General features: G+C 38.3%; 1 protein-coding gene across 1 annotated transcript; it reads right to left on the reverse strand.

The window, feature by feature from the left end:
• Positions 1-454: 454 nt before the first annotated feature.
• rpia (ribose 5-phosphate isomerase A (ribose 5-phosphate epimerase)) lies at positions 455-14,542 on the reverse strand. The gene is made up of 9 exons (XM_053502693.1): positions 14,283-14,542; positions 12,626-12,686; positions 11,610-11,665; positions 11,451-11,510; positions 11,256-11,320; positions 9,374-9,442; positions 9,031-9,172; positions 3,266-3,365; positions 455-1,617 (listed from the first exon to the last, which is right to left on the reverse strand). The coding sequence occupies exons 1-9, from the start codon at positions 14,463-14,465 to the stop codon at positions 1,520-1,522; spliced, it is 834 nt and encodes a 277-aa protein (XP_053358668.1). The 5' UTR covers positions 14,466-14,542; the 3' UTR covers positions 455-1,519.
• Positions 14,543-21,163: the final 6,621 nt, after the last annotated feature.

Genomic DNA, 21,163 nt, shown 5'->3' on the forward strand with positions numbered 1-21,163 from the left:
ACTAATCTGTTAAATCCAAGGTTGACTGGGTGTGTTTAGATGTTGGTAAACTACAAGCTGTGCTGGACACACTGGCCCTTAGCACTGGAGCTCAAGATCCCTGGTATAACAGGAAGGTGTGTGCAAAAATGGAGTTTAGAAATAACACACTGGTTCTCAACCTTATTCCTGGTGAACCACTGCACTGCGCACTCTTCACTATAAAAAAAAGCTGTTAATTAGGTGTGCTGGGCGCTGATAAACCACTACATTGTGCAGGGTAGTGGTCCCCCAGCACCAGAGTTGAAAACTACTGCCTTTATAGAAATGCAGTATTTAAACACATAACTTGTGCTGCCCTCTTGTGGCCACTTGACGAATAAACAAACATCATAAGCAACAATACTGTAGCTAATCAATTATGTAAAATAGCTGCATAAAAAAGAAAGAAAAAAAAAGACACCAGGCAGTCATGCATAGGTTAACAGTTTTGTTTTAATCTTTTCGTCTTCAGTCATATAAGAGCATAACAACTTAGAAGTTTGGTCAAAAATCAAAACCTTTAAATCACAGTAATGTTGGTAACAAAACTTGCAAAAAAATTAAGCTGGTGTTTAAAATACTGTTGTCGAACTCATAATGCCCATTCCAGATCTGTGTGTGTAAAGGTAAGGCTTGATGGGGTGAACCAGTTTACAGGCACATTAAAGAATAAACATTTAATCCTAACTCAGTTATATGGCATGTGGTTCATCCTGAAACTGAGCCACACAGAAAAAGATTGTACTGCCAGAACTGCTAACTGATTAGATCTAAAGAAAGATGACTCTGTGTGTGTGTGTGTGTGTGTGTGTGTGTGTGTGTGTGTAAGCTGGTATATTGATACTATTACACATGTATTGAATAGTTACTCCTGCTTTATATTATCAGATGCCGGTTATGCTTTGGTTGAACATAAACAAAATTACAACTGAAACCAGATAACAATTTGGACACAAAATGACTGAAAATATGCATGAGCCACAAAGTGAGAGATCAGTGCGAGAGAAAGTGTGAGAAACACAAATAAGGCATTTTCCCAGATCATTGAATAATGATTATTTAGTTAGACTGGGCTTAAACCTGTCTAGTTGTTTAGGTCGGGACTGCATCTTGTATGAAAGCCAGGATGATTCAACAGTTTCACATTTACTCATACTGTGACAATAAGAGGATGAAAAACAACATAATCAAGCCTATATACACAGTCCAACCCCTCATGATGAATCTGCGTGTATAATTTCTCATAACACACACACACACACACACACACAGACAGGTGAACACATAGACATATACATACATAAGATCATTGGGAATGTTGTATTGGTGTACCGCTTTGCCAGCAGGGGTGGCAGCTCTGACTACTCTTAGTAGACAACACAAAGGGCTGTGTGTGTGTGTGTGTGTGTGTGCGTGCGTATGTGTTTGTGTGCACTGCACTGGCACTTGAGGTGTCAAGGACAGGAAAGGACAGAGCTTTCTGTTTCTTTGTGTTTCTTCAGTTCACTTGAGAATCTCTGACCTTCACACTTCCATCTTCCATCCCAAAGTAAACTCTCTCAGCCATTCCCACAAACAGGCCGGTCTCCACAACACCTACGGAAAAACAGACAAGTCAGCATATCTGTCTGTACAGAGAGTGCATAAACATTCAAACGGACCAGGTGCTTATCATTTTTTGAACTGCACTGGTTGTATCTCTTTTTGCATTGTAGTTCCTCATTCTGATGATGCAAGAAACAAAACAAGAAGCTCTGGCGGGTAGAAAATGAAGCAGATGACTATTTTCTTTCAGGGAGCTATAAACAATATCGAGAAGTTGAAAAGTTGAATTTCTGTCTATCTAAAGCTAGCTGTAAAGGAGGGGGAAATGCATGAAGCCAAAGCCTGGGGCTCATTTCTCTCTTGCTCTGACTGTAGATTCACATCCTTAATGATCCTGCACAGTGTGAGCCAGTAGCAGAGCCTCACGACATGACCGAGTAGAAACTTGGTTTCTTGTGAGTGCTTCGATCAAGTACTCTTGATCATACAGATATTTTCATTGTAGAGTGGGATAGCTCCCAGGCCTTCACACTAGGCATGATTGATCCCCTCTCCCCTGCTGGCCAACTTTTACATTAGTAAGAGTACATTTGCGTACTTACACTTTCTGATACAGCAGGTGGCAGCATGGCCCCAGTTGGTTTGCAAGCAAAGAGAACAAGTGCTACAACCTTAACGCTATGCCAAAAATAATACACTTAAGGATGTGTAGTTCAGAAAAGGAGATCGACAAACGCCACGCACAGAGATATCAGTGGAAGTAAATGGTGCGGATAATGTCGCATTCTCAAGTTCTGTGTTCAGGTATAGTTGGCTTTCATATCTGATTAGAGCTGAGCCCAAGCATATCGTACCGTGCCCAGGCACAACACAGTGTGTTCACATTACATAAACATATTGAAACATGCGAGTGTCTTTACCTGAGACCACAGTGTGAAGTGTGAAGCATAAGTGTCTATTGGGGCTGTTTTTTTTACTATTCTTATTATTATCATTATAATATAAACTGCATTTAAAACTTCACATTCTAGATTATCTGTAGTTATAATCAAGAGGGTAAATGAAACACAATGAGAGTGTCTAATAAACATGAATATGTTAAGACAAATTTCTAAATGGAAATAAATTAATATTTAGGTTTGGCTTGTGGTGGCTCAGTGTGTAAAGGCTCGGAGTTACTGATCAGAAGGTCGGCGGTTTGAGCCCCAGCTTAGACAGGTTGCCACTGCTGTGTTCTTGAGTAAGGCCCTTAACCCTATCTGCTCCAAGGGCGCTGTATCATGGCTAACCCTGCGCTCTGACCTCACCTATGCTGGAATATGCGAAGAAAGAATTTCACTGTGCCGTAATGTATAGGTGACAAATAAAGGCAACTTGGTGCTGAAGCTTAAACCCCCGACCTCCTGATCAGTAACCCAAAGTCTTAACCGATTGAGCAACTACTGCCTTTTTACACTTTAACAGTGTCACACAATAAATTACAGATAGGTTGATGTTTTTAAACCCTCACATCTAATGTGGCGATTACAGCTTCACTTAAAGGCTTTTTGCACCGTTGTAACGCCTGTCATGAGGAGTAACATATTTTACACGGTATGCAATCAAAGAAGAACACAGAAACAATAAATTTCTTAGTTAGAAGTATGATGAAGCACCCAGTACACAGTGGGTTCAAACAGGAAGGTACTGCTGAACTGACCTGGGATCATCTTGATGGCAGTGTTGACCTCCTTCCAGTTCTGAGCATGCTCAAACTTCCAGTCGAGAATGAAGTTGCTGTTATCAGTCACCACGGGGCCCTGAAGCAGTGACACAATACACAGAGTCAATGGAACCATACTGCATGAAATAAAAGGCAGCTCTTACCAGGAAATAGAATTCAATAAACTACAATCTACAGTTTCCAAGCAGAATACCTGGCTTTAATGGAATAAAGAAATGAAGAGCTGCTTCTAGGTGAATTAACTGTACATTTTCATTTTCCTAACCGGAGCTAGGGGTGTACCCCATTCTTCTTCTTTAATCACACACATTGACCACAAATAGAATTTGGTCACTTAAGCCACATTTATTCAGCCACAAACCTATTTATTTCCTTGCATTAGAAAACATCAAGCCAAGTGGCTGTTATTTTAAGGAAAAATATCACATGTACACTTTTATAAGTACATTTTTTCCGTTTTCGTTGAAAACAAAATACAACAAAACGTTATGTGGATGTGCAATAGTTGGCTTATTACAGAATCAAGTCTGCTATTTCATCTTTATGGCATCTTGATGGTTTAGGTCAGGGCTCTGGAAGGGTCTTTCTAAGACTAAAACAAGTCTAAGACACTTTTTTTTCTGGTAGTATCTTTCAAAGATTTATATGCTTAAGATCAGTTTTCTATAACAAAAATGATACCATTAAAAAAGAAACAAAAAAACATACCAGGTATACAAGTAGTGACTACAAGTGATTTAATTAATTTACAAGATGTAGAGAGTCATGCCTTAAGAGAATATAATGTATTTATTTACGGATTACTAGTCTATACAAAATAGAGTATTTAATCAGAATTAATATGCAGATTATTAACAAATTCTTCTTCATCTTCTTTTTATTCTTCTTCTTAATGATAATGAAGACTCACAGTCACAGTCATTGAGATACAGGGGCTGTGACCATGGCATGACTGTTGGTGCCAAATAGGCTAGTTTCTGTGTTTCCATAATTGCTGAGCTCCTGGAATTTTCACACAATAGTCTCTAGAGTTTACTCAGAAGGGTACAATGAATGAAAACATCAAGTAAGGGACAATTCTACAGATGGAAACGCCTTGTTGATAAGAGAGGTCACTGGAGAATGTCCAGACTCAGTCAGATTGAACCCGGATAACCACTGTACAACTGTGGTGAGCAGAAACATCTCAGAATTCAAGACATGTTGAACCCTGAAGCTGAAGACCACATCAGGTTCCACTTCTGTCAGCCAAGAACAGAAAGCTAAGGCTGCACTGGGCACAACCTCACCTAAACTAGACAGCTGAAGACTTGAAAAAATACATTCCGCGATCTAATGGATCTCTTTTTGCTTAGGCACACAAATGGCCGGGTCAGACTATGATGTCAACAGCATAAACCCATAGACCCAACCTGCTTTGTTTAATCAGTTCATGCCGGTGGAGGTGGGGAATTTTTCCGTGGCACACCTTAACCCCTGTTAATACCCATCAATCATGGTTTGAATGCCACCACCTATTTGAGTATTGTTGCTATTCATGTGCGGCCCCAATTTTCCTATCTTCTAATGGCAACTTCCAGTATGATCATGCACCATGACACAAAGCAAAATTGGTTTCATGAGTGTGAAAATAAATTCAGTGGTCATCACTAGATCTAAAACCAGTAGAACACCATTGCGAGATAGGAACAGGAGATTCAGTTGACCCAAAAATTTTCTGCAGGAATTATGAGATGCAACCATGTAAACATGGACCTTACTCTCAAATGAATGTTTCTAATATCTGATGGAATCCATGTAATGAAGAATTGAGGCTAAATGAAGCCCTACCCAGTATTACTGTACTTTTCCTAATTATGCTCAGTGAGTGCGTGTATAATACATCAGCTTGCTGTCACAAAATTACCAGTTTACAAAATGTTTAAGTGTAGTCTATAAATGTATTATACCAAATGTATTGTTTTAAAACTGTTCTAACATGGACAAAAATATCTAATCTTATATCACCATGTACTGATAATATACAGTACGAGGAGCGTTCAACTCAAATCAGGACTTGTGTTGACAGGTCAGGGTGTAGTGCAGTGGTAAAGGCATTGAAGGTCCCAGGTTCAAACTCCATAACCACCAAGTTGCCACAGTTGGGCCCCTGTGCAAGCCCCTTAACCCTTAACTGCTCAGATGTATAATAAGAGAAAAAAAAATTAAGTTACTCTGGATAAAAGTGTCTGTAAATGTTATGTAAATGATGAAATTTCTTGTGAAGGAAAGCATAAAAAATGACTGATATTTACAGAATGTTTCAAGCACAGTACTGTTATGAGACTCTTAGCCATGGTAAAACATTTAATGTTTTTAAAACTTTTGAAAAGTTTTAAACAAGACTTCTGTGAATGAGGAACCCAACCAACCTTCGCAAGACTCCTAAACATCATGCAATCAAAACAACATGTACTTAATTTGCAGAAGAGACGCATCTATGGGAACTGTACAGTACACACATCATTCATCAACACCACTTGGCACATTACGGTGAGTTACTACCACATCCCCTGTCTAGACCTGACCACGCTCCAAGCCATTTTTATATGTTTGGGCCATTTAAAAAGACACAATCATTTCAGACATGATGCAGGCAGTCTGATCATTGCTTCAGCGTACTGAGAAACCTTTCTACCCTGATGGTTATGCAAGCACAAATAAAACACTGGGATAAGTGAATTAGTGCAAGAGGAGATCATATAAAGTAATGACGGTAGTTTCTCTGGTCAAAACTTTGTTCTGTTTTTCTGCACAATCAAAAGTCCCAGGTTGACTTGAACAATCCTCGAATTAAGTTAAACCCAATTCTGACTTGTGCGCAAGTGAAAAAACATTTACTGACAGTCTGGAGCCTTTCAAGGCAACGTTTAAAAAAAAAAACCTCACACACAGAAAGGAGATAAACATGTAAACATAGACACAGAGTGCGGGAGTTCAGCTTAAAGATAAGTTTGGGTCTGACTGAAGGTCATTCCTCTGAGAACTCTCTTTCCCTCCAAATTTATGAACAAGTCTCAATTTTTATTACACCCAATCCTTTCAAAAACTAAGGTAGATGTTGTTACTGTTATTCTTCTGCACAACTCTTCTTTCATGACAGTGCAAACAGGCACCATGTCTTTTGTGATACGAAAGCCACTGCATCAATAATGTATTTCTCCAGAGGCTCGTTGTATAAAACTGCACAAAAAAAAAAAAAAAAATTAAGGCAAATACTGCATTCGACTCAAGGTTATTTAAAATTTCTATTTCTAAAACAACCAGTCAGAAAAAGTCTATGAAAATACCCCTTCAATTCCATTTCATCCTTCGTTCCTGCACCGCTTACTGCATCAGCCGTGAAACCCACCAGCACTTCTTACCATTAAAGGAGATTTACGCTATGTACAAGTTCTTTAAACCACTCGAAACAGACATAGTGAGTTGTTGAAAGTCTATGCAGATGCTTTTTTTTTTTTTTTTTTTTTTTTTTTAATAAATTTAGTCCTGTCCAATTCTTTTTTCCCCGATTTTCTCCCCAATCTAGTAGTGGCCAATTACTTCCCGTCACTAGGAGGCTCCCACACACATCAAGGCTACTACAACCACTCAGTCGGGAGGACGAAAGCTATCCCGTGTTTCCTCCGAACCACGTGACGCGAGCCGACCGCATCTTTTCGAACTGCTCGCTCACGCACCGTTAGGGGCGGAGTAACACACTCGGAGGAAAGCGCTAGCCGCTCCTTCCGTGTGCGCGAGCTCACAGACGCCCCTGATTGGCTGTAGCGCCGTGACTAATGTGGGAGCACAAGTACCTCTCATCCCTCCCCCCTGAGAGAGCTCGGCCAATCAGCTCTCTCTGTGCCTCCGGCTGTGAGAGGAAAACAGCATTACCCGGGGTTCGAATCAGCGATCTCCGGATGATAGGGCGAGCGCTTTACCACTGCGCCACTCGGAGGCCTATGCAGATGCTTTTTGAGGAAAAAAATAAACAACTGATCACAATTAGTTGGCTAACTCACTGCTAACAAAAAGCAATTTGTCTGCCCAGTAAGTTAAGAAATTACGCAATTCCCACTTACGTGGTAAAATCTGATTTGGTCAACAAAGTTCAAACTTGTACCCATGGACCATCTCTGGGGTGATATTTCCACCTTTTATTGCCACAAGCTCATTTCTTCCTTTATCTTTTCCTTTTAAGTTCCAAAATCTTGGCAGTATGTGGAGCTCTAGGATACTGTACTGTACCTAAAGTAGTATGTAAACAAACATGGACGTGGTATCCTGCAAAAGCATGAATTTACATTCAGAGTGATTCCCTTAACATGCACAGTGTTCCCTGGATCGGCTCCAGATACATTGCACCTCTGACCAGGATAAAGCGATTAATTGAGAATAATTTTTTAATGAATGAATAAATGTAGGCATTTTATGGGGCTGCTCACATGTTCAATGGACAAATTATATTTCTTGGACAGAACCTTATTTTACTACCAATTAGGCACTATAAATCTGGTGTACTGGCACTAATGTATAGTGAATAAGAAAATAAATCCAGAGCTCAATTAAGGATTAAAAAGTTAACATACTGTGCTTTTGCTTTGAAGCCTATGCTTTTAAACCCTAAACTGCTTGCTCTGATTGTAATCTGCCTCAAATATAAAATGCTGTAAAATAAACTAGGAACACTAATGATTAATCAAGAACTGATAAATTACCAACAGGAAAATTATATTTATTAAAATTATTAACCGATAATGTTTGTTTTGGATGATAATACACCATAGTTCAAGAATCTATTCATTTATGTGTCACAAGAGGGGGCATTTGCAGTTCAAAGTTTAAAGGACAGAAGGTATTGATGTTTAATCAGAATTTTGTGTTGAGCAAGCAGTCTTGTCAGATTGGGTGGTTTTCAGTAACTGGGTCACTTATCATTTTTGGCTAAAAAAATGTGTCTTAGCTAATAAAAATGTGCCTTAGCTTCTAGTAATAAATATTAGGCTGATTTAGTGAAAGGATGTGTCTGAGCTTTAGTACTGATTTTATTATTTAGCCTGTGTTTAAACGTTGTGGGCGGGTTTTCAGCACCGCCTAACAGTTGTTTCTGAGTATGTGTGCAAGCGTACACATGTTTGAGCAAGCTAGAATATCATTCGTGCAGGCAAACAGCAAAACTGTATCATGCACTGTGATGGTTAAACTTTGCAAATAATCCACGGTTCACATGTGAGTTGAACCGTGTGGAGAGATCACAGATCAAATGTAGTCCATTACACAAATAGTCATTATTGTTCTTTATTATACTGTTTGTTTAAAGAAAATGTTGTTGTTTGTAAAATACTTTTAAATGTCAGAGCATAGTTTTCGATTTAAAGCACAGATCATGACAACAGTGGAAGATAAAAGCGGTGCTTGCCTGTCTATTTCACATCTCTGTGCGGGGGCACAGTAACTATTACATCTCTGCACATAAACGCTAAACCAAACAGGGACGTTTCATCTGACGTGCCATCTAGCAGATTTTTAAATCCCAGGCTATATTAGGTTTGAAGGTGAGTCTGTGAACGCAACATCACACACCAAAAATAAACCGGGCTTTAATCGACATTTGTCTGTGATCAGTGTCGCAGCAATTTATTTTATTTTATTTTTTACCTCCTCACATTCTCATTCACAAGGCACTGCAATTGAGTAACTCTCACTAATCAACGTCTCACCGCTTTACTGACAGCCATCCTCAGCACAGCTTCCCCACCAAAGCGCCGCGTGATGGCCCTGGACACAGGAACGTACGCCATAGGGACCACCTCCACAGGAACACCTTTTTTCCACTGCTGCCCCAGTGCCTTTGAGTCCTTCCTGTACACACACAGGCATCACTCAGCACCACGTTGTAGATTAAAGTTTGCTTATTAAGTATAAACTTTAAAGGCTCTAGTTTCCTTCCAACACGAAGCAACACTCACAGTGTGATTGTCTTAATGTATTGACTAGCATTTGAAATACAGTCGCTGACAATCGACATCAATATCCTGAGAAATAAAGATATGTTTTATTAACCTGTAGTCAGCAACGACAATGAAGTGTTTGGCACAGCCGGCTACGATTTTCTCCTGAGTCAGGCATCCTCTGTAGTTCAGGAAAGAAAGGGAGGAGGGAAGAAGAGAACGTTATTTTGGTATTAAAACAGCTTTTGGATGATTACATAATGTTCAAACAAAGATATAAAAATATTTCCAGTAATTCAAGAATGCTGTCTTCAAGCACTAGAATTTTGTTCTGAAGAAGTACATATGTTACGCTTTATTTTCCAGCCAGGCTGAATTACGCTCCCAGAATCATGAATTATTTTAGTACTTAATCAGGTAATGTGGGTGTCAGGTGCAAGACTTGTGTGTATGCATGTAGGCGTGTAGGCGTGTGTGGGTGTGAATGCAGATTAATTTTTAACATATGGTTTGTGTGCCAAAACATTGGGAATGTTTTATTTCCATTATTAATTTTTTTTATAGTGACTATAGTAATTACATACACAAATCATTATTAACTTAAAAGAGATATGCAATTTTTTTAGTAATTTCTTTTGACATTCAAGTGCATGTCTTTACACACAAAAACATAACTAAGGAAATAAAAAGAAAAAAAAAACATTCCCAGCTGTTTGTCCTTTATATATTTTTTTTTTCTTTCTGGCTGGGGCTTTAACAAGCTAATCAGATTTTCCCCTTTAATGTAACCTCATATTCCAAGAGACCGTCCACTGGCTCATTGCTCAGCTCACCTCTGCTGAGCATTATTCTTAAAAAATTAATAAGACTAGATCACCTATTAGCAGCTACCCTCTAACCTAGTGTTGGGGCTAGGGGTAGCTCAGTGGTTAAGGCATAGGACTACGGTTCGAAAGATCCCAGGGTTAAACCCCACAACCACTAAGTTGCCACTGTTGGGCCCTTGAGCAAGGCCCTTAACCCTCAACTGCTCAGATGTGTAATGAGATAAAAATGTAAGTCGCTCTGGATGAGAACGTCTGCCAAATGCCTAAATGTAAATGTAGTGTTCCTCTGTGTGAATGTAAACGTGACCATTTGCATTGATATTCTCAATTTTAACTTCTTTAGTAATGAAGTTCAAATCCAACTCATCTGGAGCTCAATCACTCGGCCTGTCTGTTTCTCAAGAGCTAAAGAGGGCTAGGCTAGCTTTCTTCAGCTCTTAGTTGTAATTTAAACTTTTACACAGCTAAACTTTGTCACTAATGTCTTTGTGAATTAACCTTTTACATCCACATGCAATGGATTCCTGAATACCAATAAACTTTTCCCCCTCCTTTTTTTGTTTAATCAGAAATGCAGGAACAGACATTTTGTTTCCCACTTGTTTTCAGTCCCTGTGATCTGCTTGGCTAGGAAATGCAGTTCCACCAAGGGAGGTGTTTCACTGAAATCTTTAAAACTACACTAAAACAGCATGTTTGGAAAAGAAGTAAAACAAAAAAGAATATCAAGCTGCAGAAAGGAGGGGTGTTTCAGATGGAACATTAACAGACACTACTGTGGCCAAACTGATAATTAGATAATAGGTCCTCTTTAAGTACGTTTTTTTTTTATTATTATTATTTTATTTTTTCTCCACAATATTAGTCATGTCCAATTTCTCCCCGTCACTGGGGGGGCTCCCACATTTAGGCTACTACTACCACTCAGTCGGGAGGGCGAAGACTATCCCGTTTTTTCTTCGAACCGCGTGAAGTCAGTCAACCGCATCTTTTTCGTACTGCTTGCTCACGCACCATTAGGGGCGGAGTAACACACTCGGAGGAAAGCGCTTCCGGAGGCTAAGTACTGTTTAAGTACGTTATTACAAGCTGAAGCAGTTTCTGTACTATTTGTAAACTCTATACACAGCTTTTAACAAGTAAGACAGATAATCTCATGCTCCTTACCCGCCTCCTTTAATCAGAGTGAGCGAATCATCCACCTCATCAGCTCCGTCAATTGCTACATCCAGCTAACAGACACATAAATAAACGATTTAGTCAGTTCATGTATTGCTATAGGTTTACACTGATTTGTAGTAGCAGTTTCATGCATTTTGCCCTAAAGAGACTCAATTTATTTGCAGTAAACGATTAACTCACATCTGGGTGTCTGTCTAAATCTGAAAGCGACAGGCCATGCTGCAGAATCAGCTGCCGAGCCTGAGGCAAAGATGAAACAGTAGATTAACTTTCCTCATTATTCTGAGGTTTTACAATGCTAGTATCACATCTGGTTCCTAGCACTGCATGTGCACTTACCTGGAAGGACGTAGGAACACATACAATGTTCAACTTCTCCTGCCGTACTCTGTCAGCTACAAGAAAAAAGAAATGTGTTTTTTTTCCACACAAGTAAGAAAATACACTATTTGGCACAAAAACAAATAAACAAATTAATACAATACATTTTTCATTAAAGAAGTTATTAATAATAATAAATAGTTGCCATTTTAAAAGGGTCAAATGATTAGTCTGCATCAAGCAAAAATTGGGTTTAGCCAATTCAACACTTCAACACTATCAAAACCTGGAAAAACAGCACTGAATTTGCAGGGTAAAAATAAACAAAAAAACATAGCTACATTTAATAGTCCAATAGGAGCATTTCCACACACACACACAACGTGATAAGACCGTGTGGCCATAAGAAAACCACTTGTTAGTCAGACTAATAAAAGTCAGGGTAAGAAGAGAAGCACATGGAGTGATGCACCCATCATGCATAGTCCCCACTGTACAAGCATCTGGAGGCACTCTTATGATCTAGAATTGCTTCACTCGGTCAGGTTTAGCCCCAGCAACTACGTCAACTAACGACCTGAATGTACTGAAGGACCAGGGTATCACATCTATTATGTTTTTCTTTCCTGATAGTACAGGCATATTTCAGGACTCAAATTGTGAGAGTGGCATGAGGATTGATTTTCATACATGAACTGATCACCAGATTGTGTGCTGTAATCAAAGCTTAAGCTGACTGAATGCAATCTTATTATATAAACACTTAGAGTGTGTGACAAGCCTGCTTTCGTGGTGGTCATTTGTACATTTTGTAATAATTTAAATGGTAAGAAAAGAATTATGATGGAAGTTGATAATTTTCTCAAAACAGCAATTAGTATATCCAGGCCAAGTATTATGTATTAACCTATATAAAGCCAATACCAAATGAGAGTGTGTGTGCATCCATGTTGATTTAGCGTCACTCTGTAAATAAAGAAGGAAGGGGTAGTTAAAAACTACCGTAAGTTGAAGCTAAAAACACCAGAGCTTACCCAGTCTGTCCACAGCATAGACTATGGTGGAGCCGCTCCCCACTCCAACCACCTGGTTGTTCTGGAACACAGAAGCAAGAATGGGCTACTGGAATGTACGTAATTGTCAGGAAACTCCCTCTCTCAAGCACTCATTCAGGTTTGTTGTAATGGTCATTTTATGTGCCCTCAAAACAAGTGTATTCTGGCCCTCCCGTTTACTACATTCATAATCTTTATAAGACCATGCCTAGTAAATTGTTTCCTTTATCGCGATATCTACCTGCCAATACAATTTGTATTGCGAGTCTGTAAGGATCACGATTTTATAAATATCCTAATTCTATGATAAAAAAATGCATCTATTGCAAATAATTTTCTTCTACGACATAGGATGCTGTGTTGCCTGCATGTGTGTGAATAATTTAAAGCACGACTTTAAAGGAACTGCAAAATACAGATACCCTAAATGCAAAAATTTTATGTGATTATTTTATATTTTTAAAGATCGATTTTGAAGTCAGGGTGGCGATACATAAATTTGCCACAGGAAAGAACTGCACTGTAACTGAAAACTTTTTCTCCATATCTAAGATAGATAGATTATTGATAAAAATTCCAGATATCCAGCAGCAATAGAGACAGTAACACAAACACAGGTTGTAGATATCACTGCACACTGTACAGATATCACACATATAGTCAGTAGACACAGAGTAATCTAAGAGCTGACCAAAAGTTACCAATGCAATGCTTAGAACAAAAGAAAATGTAAAAAAAAAAAAAAAAATGACAAAGTAAAAATAGACAAATATTTGTGTCAACAATACAACCTATTCCTTTTATAATTGTTATAAATTTAATTACTACTTGTATAAACTATTGATTTAGAACGCATGAACATGTGATAACACCACGTGCCTCTTTCTTTCTTCCTGTTGACTGGATCAGGAATACACTGGTACCTTTCCCCATCTTATCCACACACAAAAAACGCCCCTTCTCCCGGATTGGTTAATAGCTCATGGCCGAAGACCCGCCCCTGCCCGCGATATCCAATCAGTTAAGAGAAATGCTCCAAACCTACACATGTTCAGATGCGAACTTGACCACGTTGTTGCTAGCTGGATCTAGAGTAGTTCCCATGGCTCCTGAAGCAATGCTTCGGTGAAGGTAACTAACATAAAACACTGAATATGACATAAAAATACTGAAATTTGTACTGGGGTTCTGTACATGTCAAAGTGACAAATCAATCAAATCAATATCAGTAGTATTGCACATGTATTTATTGCACAGTGAGGAGACATGATGTACATTGCCTGGGGGAACTGTAAATTGTAAAACTCCTTTAGTAAAGTTTGTTACACCCTGGTATTACTTAAAGAGCTGACTAGCCCATGGTGCTGGACTTTGACCCTCCAGGACCCTGAGCTGTGAGTTAGTAAGTACAGAATACTGTACTAGAGTTAGAGATAACTTTACAGTGTGAAATCAGTCTGGCGAATCTGCTAACGCGGTTGTTAAAGATGACTCTGGTTTCAGCACGAGACCCAAGCTGACAGAAAAAGATAAACTAAAAAATAATAATAATAATAATAATAATAATAAAACGCTGCAGACTTCAGTCAGGGTAGCAGTGTTGTTGGCGGTCAGAAAGCTAAGCTAACACTCTCACCTGGATGTGGTTGTCCACAGCAGCGTAAGCGGCCAGTTTCTTCGCCTCCTCAGCCATGGCGGCTCGGCTCGAACTGTGGCTCTGCGGCGCGCGCGCTACCCTGCCGAGGTGTGCGCGAGAGGAGGAGCCGGAAAACAAGAGTGTATACTGCACGCTGAGCTCAGCCCACCTCCCCCACTTCATCACACTTCAGCAGGACACACACACTCCGCTCAGTCTGTTTATTAGACTGGCCGAGGTTAATCAAGCTTCCCTTTGCTTGTTGACGACATAAAACAACACGCACGCGCTGATTTTACATGCATGTGGATTGACACACTGTGCAGCCAATAGGATGAAGCCGAGCTTCTACATATACACATACTGTACGCTCACTGAGTAGCCATAAGATTAAAACCACTGACAGGTGACTTGAACAGGACTGATGATCCTGTTGCAGTGGCATCTGTCAAGGTGTGATATACAGTGCTGTGAAAAAGTATTTGTCCCCCTTTTTTTGCATATTTGTCACAATTAAATGATTGAGATCATGAAACATTTTAATATTATACTATAGATAACCAGAGTAAATACAAAATGCAGTTTTTAATCATGATGTTATTGGATTTATAAGGGGGAAAAAGCCAAAATACCTGAAAAAAAAAAGAAAAAGTAATCTATTTCCCTGCTAAATTATAATTGAATTTAATGATTTTTGGGAAAGCTGGGTTAAATTTCACTTGTCACACCCAGGCCTTATTACTACAAGACCTGTTGAATAAAGAAATCACTTAAACAGAACCTGTCTGACGAAGTGAAGAAAACTTATAGATCTAAAAAAAAAGCGAGCTACACGAGCTAAAGGTACCAAAACAGATAAGAGACAAAGTAATTGACATGTATCTGTCTGGAAAGTGTTACTAAGGCTTTGGGACTCCAGAAAACCACGGTGAGAGACATTATCCTACCAAATGTACTCCAAACGAAAAAAGACAATTCATCTAGGAGCTCAAAAGAATCCAGAACAACATCTGAAGAACTGCAAGCCTCACTTGTTTATTATTCAACAATAAGAAAGAGACTGGATGAAAATAACATCAACGAAAGCAACTGTTGACCCCAAAGGCTCATCTCACACAAAAAAAATCTTGATCATCCCCAAGACTTTTGAATAAATATTCATTTAGTGGTGGTGGGAGTGTGATGTCTAGGAACAGCTTCCCTCAGCTTCAGAAACTGGACGACTTGCCATAATTGATGAAATTATGAATTCTGCTCTCTTTAAGAAATTCCTGAAGGAGAATGCCATCAGTTTATGAGCTCATGCATTCTTGGGTTATGCAGCAGGATTATGATCTAAAACCCCGGCACATCCAGGACTGAATGGCTCAAAAATGGTTTTGGAGTAGCTTAGTCAAAGTCCAGACTTAAATCCAATAGAGATGACCTTGAACAGGCTGTTTATGTTTAAAAACCCTCCAATGTGGCTAAATTAAAACAATTTTGCACAGAAAAGTGAAAATACCTCCAAAGCAATTTGAAAGACTTGTAGCCAGTTATCACAAATTCTTGATTGTGCCACAAAGGGTGGCACAACCAGTTATTAGGTTTAAGGGTGATTACATTTTTACATAGAAGTTTGGATGGATTTTTGTCCTTAAATAAAATCATAATTTAAAAAGTGTATTTTATATTTACTCGTTATCTTTGTGTAATATTAAAATTTGTTTGATGATCTCAATATACTGTAAGTGTAATAAATATGCAAAAAAAATTAGGCACTTTATATTAGGCAGCAAATGAGCAATCATTTCTTAAAAGTGATTAGTAAAATGAGTGACAAGGCCTAAATTAGGATAGATAAACTTTTTCTTTTGTTGTAGCGAAATCTTTCTATTCTATTATATCATTCCATTTTAGGTCGCAGACAGTCATACATGTGTTTTAGTGCTTATCATATTTTGTATAGTTGTGCCTGACTAATACAATTTGAATTTAAATCCAGCAAAGCTTATGTCCTTGGGGAGCAAAGGGTAGCCAGTCTCTGTGCTTAGCTACACAGAAAACAGAAAAGCTACTGTAGCAAAAATTGACAGAAAGTTATCGATGTGTAGCTTATTACGGCTTCCTGGCTATGGGGCTGTGTATCTGCTGAGCAGTTAGAGATCCCATGATGTTTCCTGTCCACTGCTGAAAGCACTTACAGTACAGTGGGGATGTGAGCCTTAGAACTGGACTACGGGAAAAAGGAAAAGGCTTGTCTTGTTTAATGAATCATTTCTGCAGATATGTACATGCGTACATGTGGAAGAGATGGCACCGGGATGCACCACAGGAAGAGGGCAAACTGTTGGTGTTCTGCTTTGGGTGATGTTACGCTGGAAAACCTTTGGGTCTTGCTGTTCTTGTGGATCCTACTTTGACACACACCATCTATCTAAACCCTGTTGCAACACTATTCCTTCATTACACAGTGGGCTCTTTTAGCAGGGTTACATGCACGGTCACAGTTGAAGGTGCTGTCTTGGCCTCCAAGTTCCCGAGATGTCAATCTAATCTAGCATCTATGGGAAGTGCAGGATAAACAAGTCCAATCTATGGAAACACCACCTACCTAGCAGAATACAGGAAACACTACCTAGCAGATTACAAGGCCAATCCATGGAAATGCCACCTAGCACATCACAGGACACAAATGATCTGCTGCCCCTGTCTTGCAGCTAGATAACACATCCCACCTTTCGAGGGCTTGTGGAGTCCATGCCTCAACACGTCAGAGCTGATTTTGTTGCATACATGGGATCTCTTTCTCTCTCTCTCTCTCTCTCTCTCTCTCTATATATATATATATATATATATATATATATATATATATATATATGTATATATATACACACAATATTTTGCAGGTGGTTTTGTAGCTAGTGTGGCTAATTGGTGTATATACAGTACACTGTTTATGCGTTATATATGACTGCTAGATGGCTGCTCAGTTGTGTTCGCTGATGGTGATCCAGTACAAAACTTTATATACTTGTGCATTCTTTTTTTTCTTTAGATAGACACCATTGAAAGTTAAACCTTTTAATGTAGGTGCACTCAGGAAGTAAAAGAAAGAATTTACTATTGTTTAACTATAAGCCAATTTATCTAACATACAATTATAAATTTATTTATTTTTTTACTTATGTTGGCTGCACTGTCTTATTAGCGCTTTGCGTTCAAGGCCACTGTCTCGCTAGTCGTTTCTGTGCAGGTGTGACCATGTTACCTCAGTTCATTTGTAACTGCAGTATAACTGAAATGGATAACAGCGTGCAGTTATTTGTTGTTTGTTGTCTGAGGCTGTACCAAGTGCTGTTATTATTTATTAAAGATTTTGTGTGCAGTGCGAAGAAAATGTTTTGTCACAAAGAAGTGTGTGTTGAATACATAAAGAGGTTCAAGGAAGGTCGCACAAGTGTAGCCATTAACAAGAAGCCGGACACCCGTGCGCGTCTACAGCTGATGACAAACGCTCACACGCTTCTGCCCTTGCTGTCGACACTGCAAAAACTTTAGGTGTTAAGGTGTTAAAGCAACCCCCCTATAGGTCTGATCTAGCTCCATCTGACTTTTACCTGTTCGGTTGTCTGGAAGCGGCCCTACGAGGATGAGGATTAATTTCTGATGAAGAAGAAGAGTGACTCACTTATCAGGAATGACTCACAGCTCACCCTAAAACATTTTTTAATAAGGGAATATGAAAGCTTGTTGACAGATAGACAAAGTGCGTCAAGAAAGTGAGGCGGTCATATCGAAAAATGATGTATTTATCTTTTTTTTTTTAATGAAAATAAATTCTGCAGCCAGAGTGTGAATACTTTTTCTTACTCACCCATGTATATTTTAATTAAATTCATCTTAATTTCACACACACACCCTGCATATTTATTTACACATCGGCAATTAGTCCCAAAGCAAACCCATTTAGACACACCGAGGTGACCATATTGCCTAGTAGTAACAATAATAATAATAATAATAATAATAATAATAGAAAAACTAGTATATCAATATAACTCTTTATTTGGCAACCAGCTTGAAATGATCTAGTTTTCAGTGTATAGCATTACCTTTCTTAAAATCACACAATCCTTCTGATAAACATTTATCTTTTTTTTTTTTTTTTTACATATTGCATTTTACAAATTTAGCTTATCTGTTTGACAAAATTATCTGTTTGACAATGGATTTCTGTATGTGTTATATAAAAATCTACACATTATACATTCATTATTGGAAGAAGAAAAGCTTATTTTCTGAAACAATATTAAGCCAGCACAGAACATAAACTGTCAACATATCCAATCCAGTTAAGAAGATTACAAAATAAGGTTGAATACTTCAATATTACAGTCAAATACTGAGAGAGAAGTCCAACGGTATGCAGGGGTAGGGTGTTTTTACACCAGAGGTTTTTCAGAACTACAATGATACTGTCACAGTCTCAGAGGAGATAAAGAGAGAGAGTTGGGAATTGTATTTGGCAAGGATTGGTATGGGATTTTACAAAACAAACGAGCTAGTGGCTAAAACAACAACAAAACACATTTCCATATCACTCTTTCATGCAGTCTTTAAGCATATGTCCTAACACTTTAGAGTCGTTGTTCACGCTTTTGTGTTTTTTTACCTTTGTGTAAAAACCCCATCACATTCCAGATCTCTCTTTGGTCATATGCCATTCTTAGTCATTTTGCCTCAAGTTTCTACAGTCATGTTTTAAATTTTGTACCCTCTATTTTAATCCTATGTGTTTTTTGTGTAAAAACACAATAAAAATCATCTAATTATAGTGGGTCTTAGTTTTAGGCAAATCTAACCTCAGACGAGAATTAACATATAACATTTGTCACTGTGCCCTTATTTGTTTAACAAAAATGACAGCATAAAAAACCAATGTGGGCAATAATAAGTATTAATTATAATAACCCCCTACTAGATTTAAGAAGGTAAGTTGCAGCCAGGTGCTGCTAACCATCAGCCCTTGATTAACTGATCATCAACAGTTATGCAGACCTCTGTAAAGAGAAAGGTTTTGGCAGTTTGCTGGTCTGGAGCATTTACTGTAAGTGTATCAATGCCATGAGGGAAAACATAAGCAATGCAATGGTCTTAGAGAAGCAAATGTTGCTGCACATCAATCAGGAAAGAATTACAAAATCATGAGAATTATTATTCACAAGTGAAAAGCAATCAAGACAATTGCTAATCTTACCAGGAGTGGACATCCCAGCACATTCACTCCAAGGTCAGACTATGCAATGACTAGAGAAATAAGAAATAATTTAATAAAAAAAGCTACAGTACATATCTTAGAACCCTGAACCTCACTAAGCATGTTTAGTGTTAAAGTCCGAAGAAGACTAAACAAGTACAGTTTGTCTAAAAAGGTTGCTCTTCTGTCTAAAAAGAACATAAAAGCATTACTGATGTTCACAAAACTGCATCTGAACAAATCACAGGATGTCTAGAACACTGTCCTATGGACAGGTGAGACCAAAGTGGAGTTGTTTGGCCTTAATGCCTCATACCCGCTGTCAAATACAGGAGCGAGGGAGAAGTGATGATTTGGGATCATTTTTGCAGCCACAGGACCTGGGCAGCTTGTAGTCATTGAGTAACTCCACTATATACCAGAGTAATGTGAGGCCATATGCCCGACAGCTAAAGCTCGGTCGAAATTGGGTCCTACAACAGGACAATGATCTGGAGCACACCAGGAACTCTACATCAAATTTGATAGTCAAAGTCCAGATCCCAATTCAATTAAAATGCTGTGGCAGGACCTTAACAGAGCTGTGCATAAGCGAATTTCCGAAACCTCAATGAACTGAAGCAATGTTGTAAAGACAACGATGTGAGAGACTGATACAATCATACAAGAAACGATTTCTTTAAGTTATTGCTGTTAAGGTGTATATTCAAGCTATTGAATCATGGGGGTACTTTTTTTAGTAGTAATATTGCCCACATACTTTTTTGTTCTTTTTTTTGTTAAATAAATAATTGCACAGCAAAGAAAGTTATATGTTGTTGTTTGTCACAGATTGGATTTGCCTACTACTAAGACCTGCTACAGTCAGATGATTTTTATTATGTGTTTACAAAAAAAAAAATAGAATTAAAAGACATTCTGTCTTTTATTTTGATTTTCAGTGCTGAATGGCGACAGCACTGTGGGGTGGAGTGCTGTCCTGGCCCTGATCTGAGTCAAAAACATATTGTATCCTATCCATAGAATATCCTTTATTGCACAGATCCAACAAAGTTTTCTCTCTCTCTTTCTTTAGCTCTTCCTGTTCTGTCTGTCTGTTTGCAAACCGTCTGCCTGTCAGTATTTGAAACATCTATTCTGAGAGATTTATTTGGGAATTTAGAATAAATGTGAATGTTTATATTGAAAATGAGTGACAAAAACTAATAGGGTGCAAATTACTTCATTATTTCTAGAAAAAATAGTCAGTGATTGAGAATATTTATAAGCTGTTGAGCATGGTTTGAAAACGATTATATTGCTGTAACAAATCAAAAGAGATCATTGTAGTTTTTCTATGAAAAGCTTCATAGCTGTTCTGGTGTCCAGCATAGACAATTACGTTTTTGAAAAAAGCTGTGTGTGGGTGTAATATATAAAACTAGCATTCCACTGGGAATTTAATTTTCTCTTACATGAAATTCCATCTATAATTGTAAAAAAAGGTCTTATAAAAGCCATGCTTTATTTATTTTCATATATGTATAAGTGTGTGTATGTATATATATATATATATATATATATATATATATATATATTGTAAAGAAGGGCCAGGAGGGAGTGCGTCAGCAAGCATGCTAGTTTTTGTTTATAAGTACATGCC

Source organism: Clarias gariepinus, chromosome 8 (assembly GCF_024256425.1).
Source record: "Clarias gariepinus isolate MV-2021 ecotype Netherlands chromosome 8, CGAR_prim_01v2, whole genome shotgun sequence".
Classification (NCBI taxonomy): Eukaryota; Metazoa; Chordata; class Actinopteri; order Siluriformes; family Clariidae; genus Clarias; species Clarias gariepinus.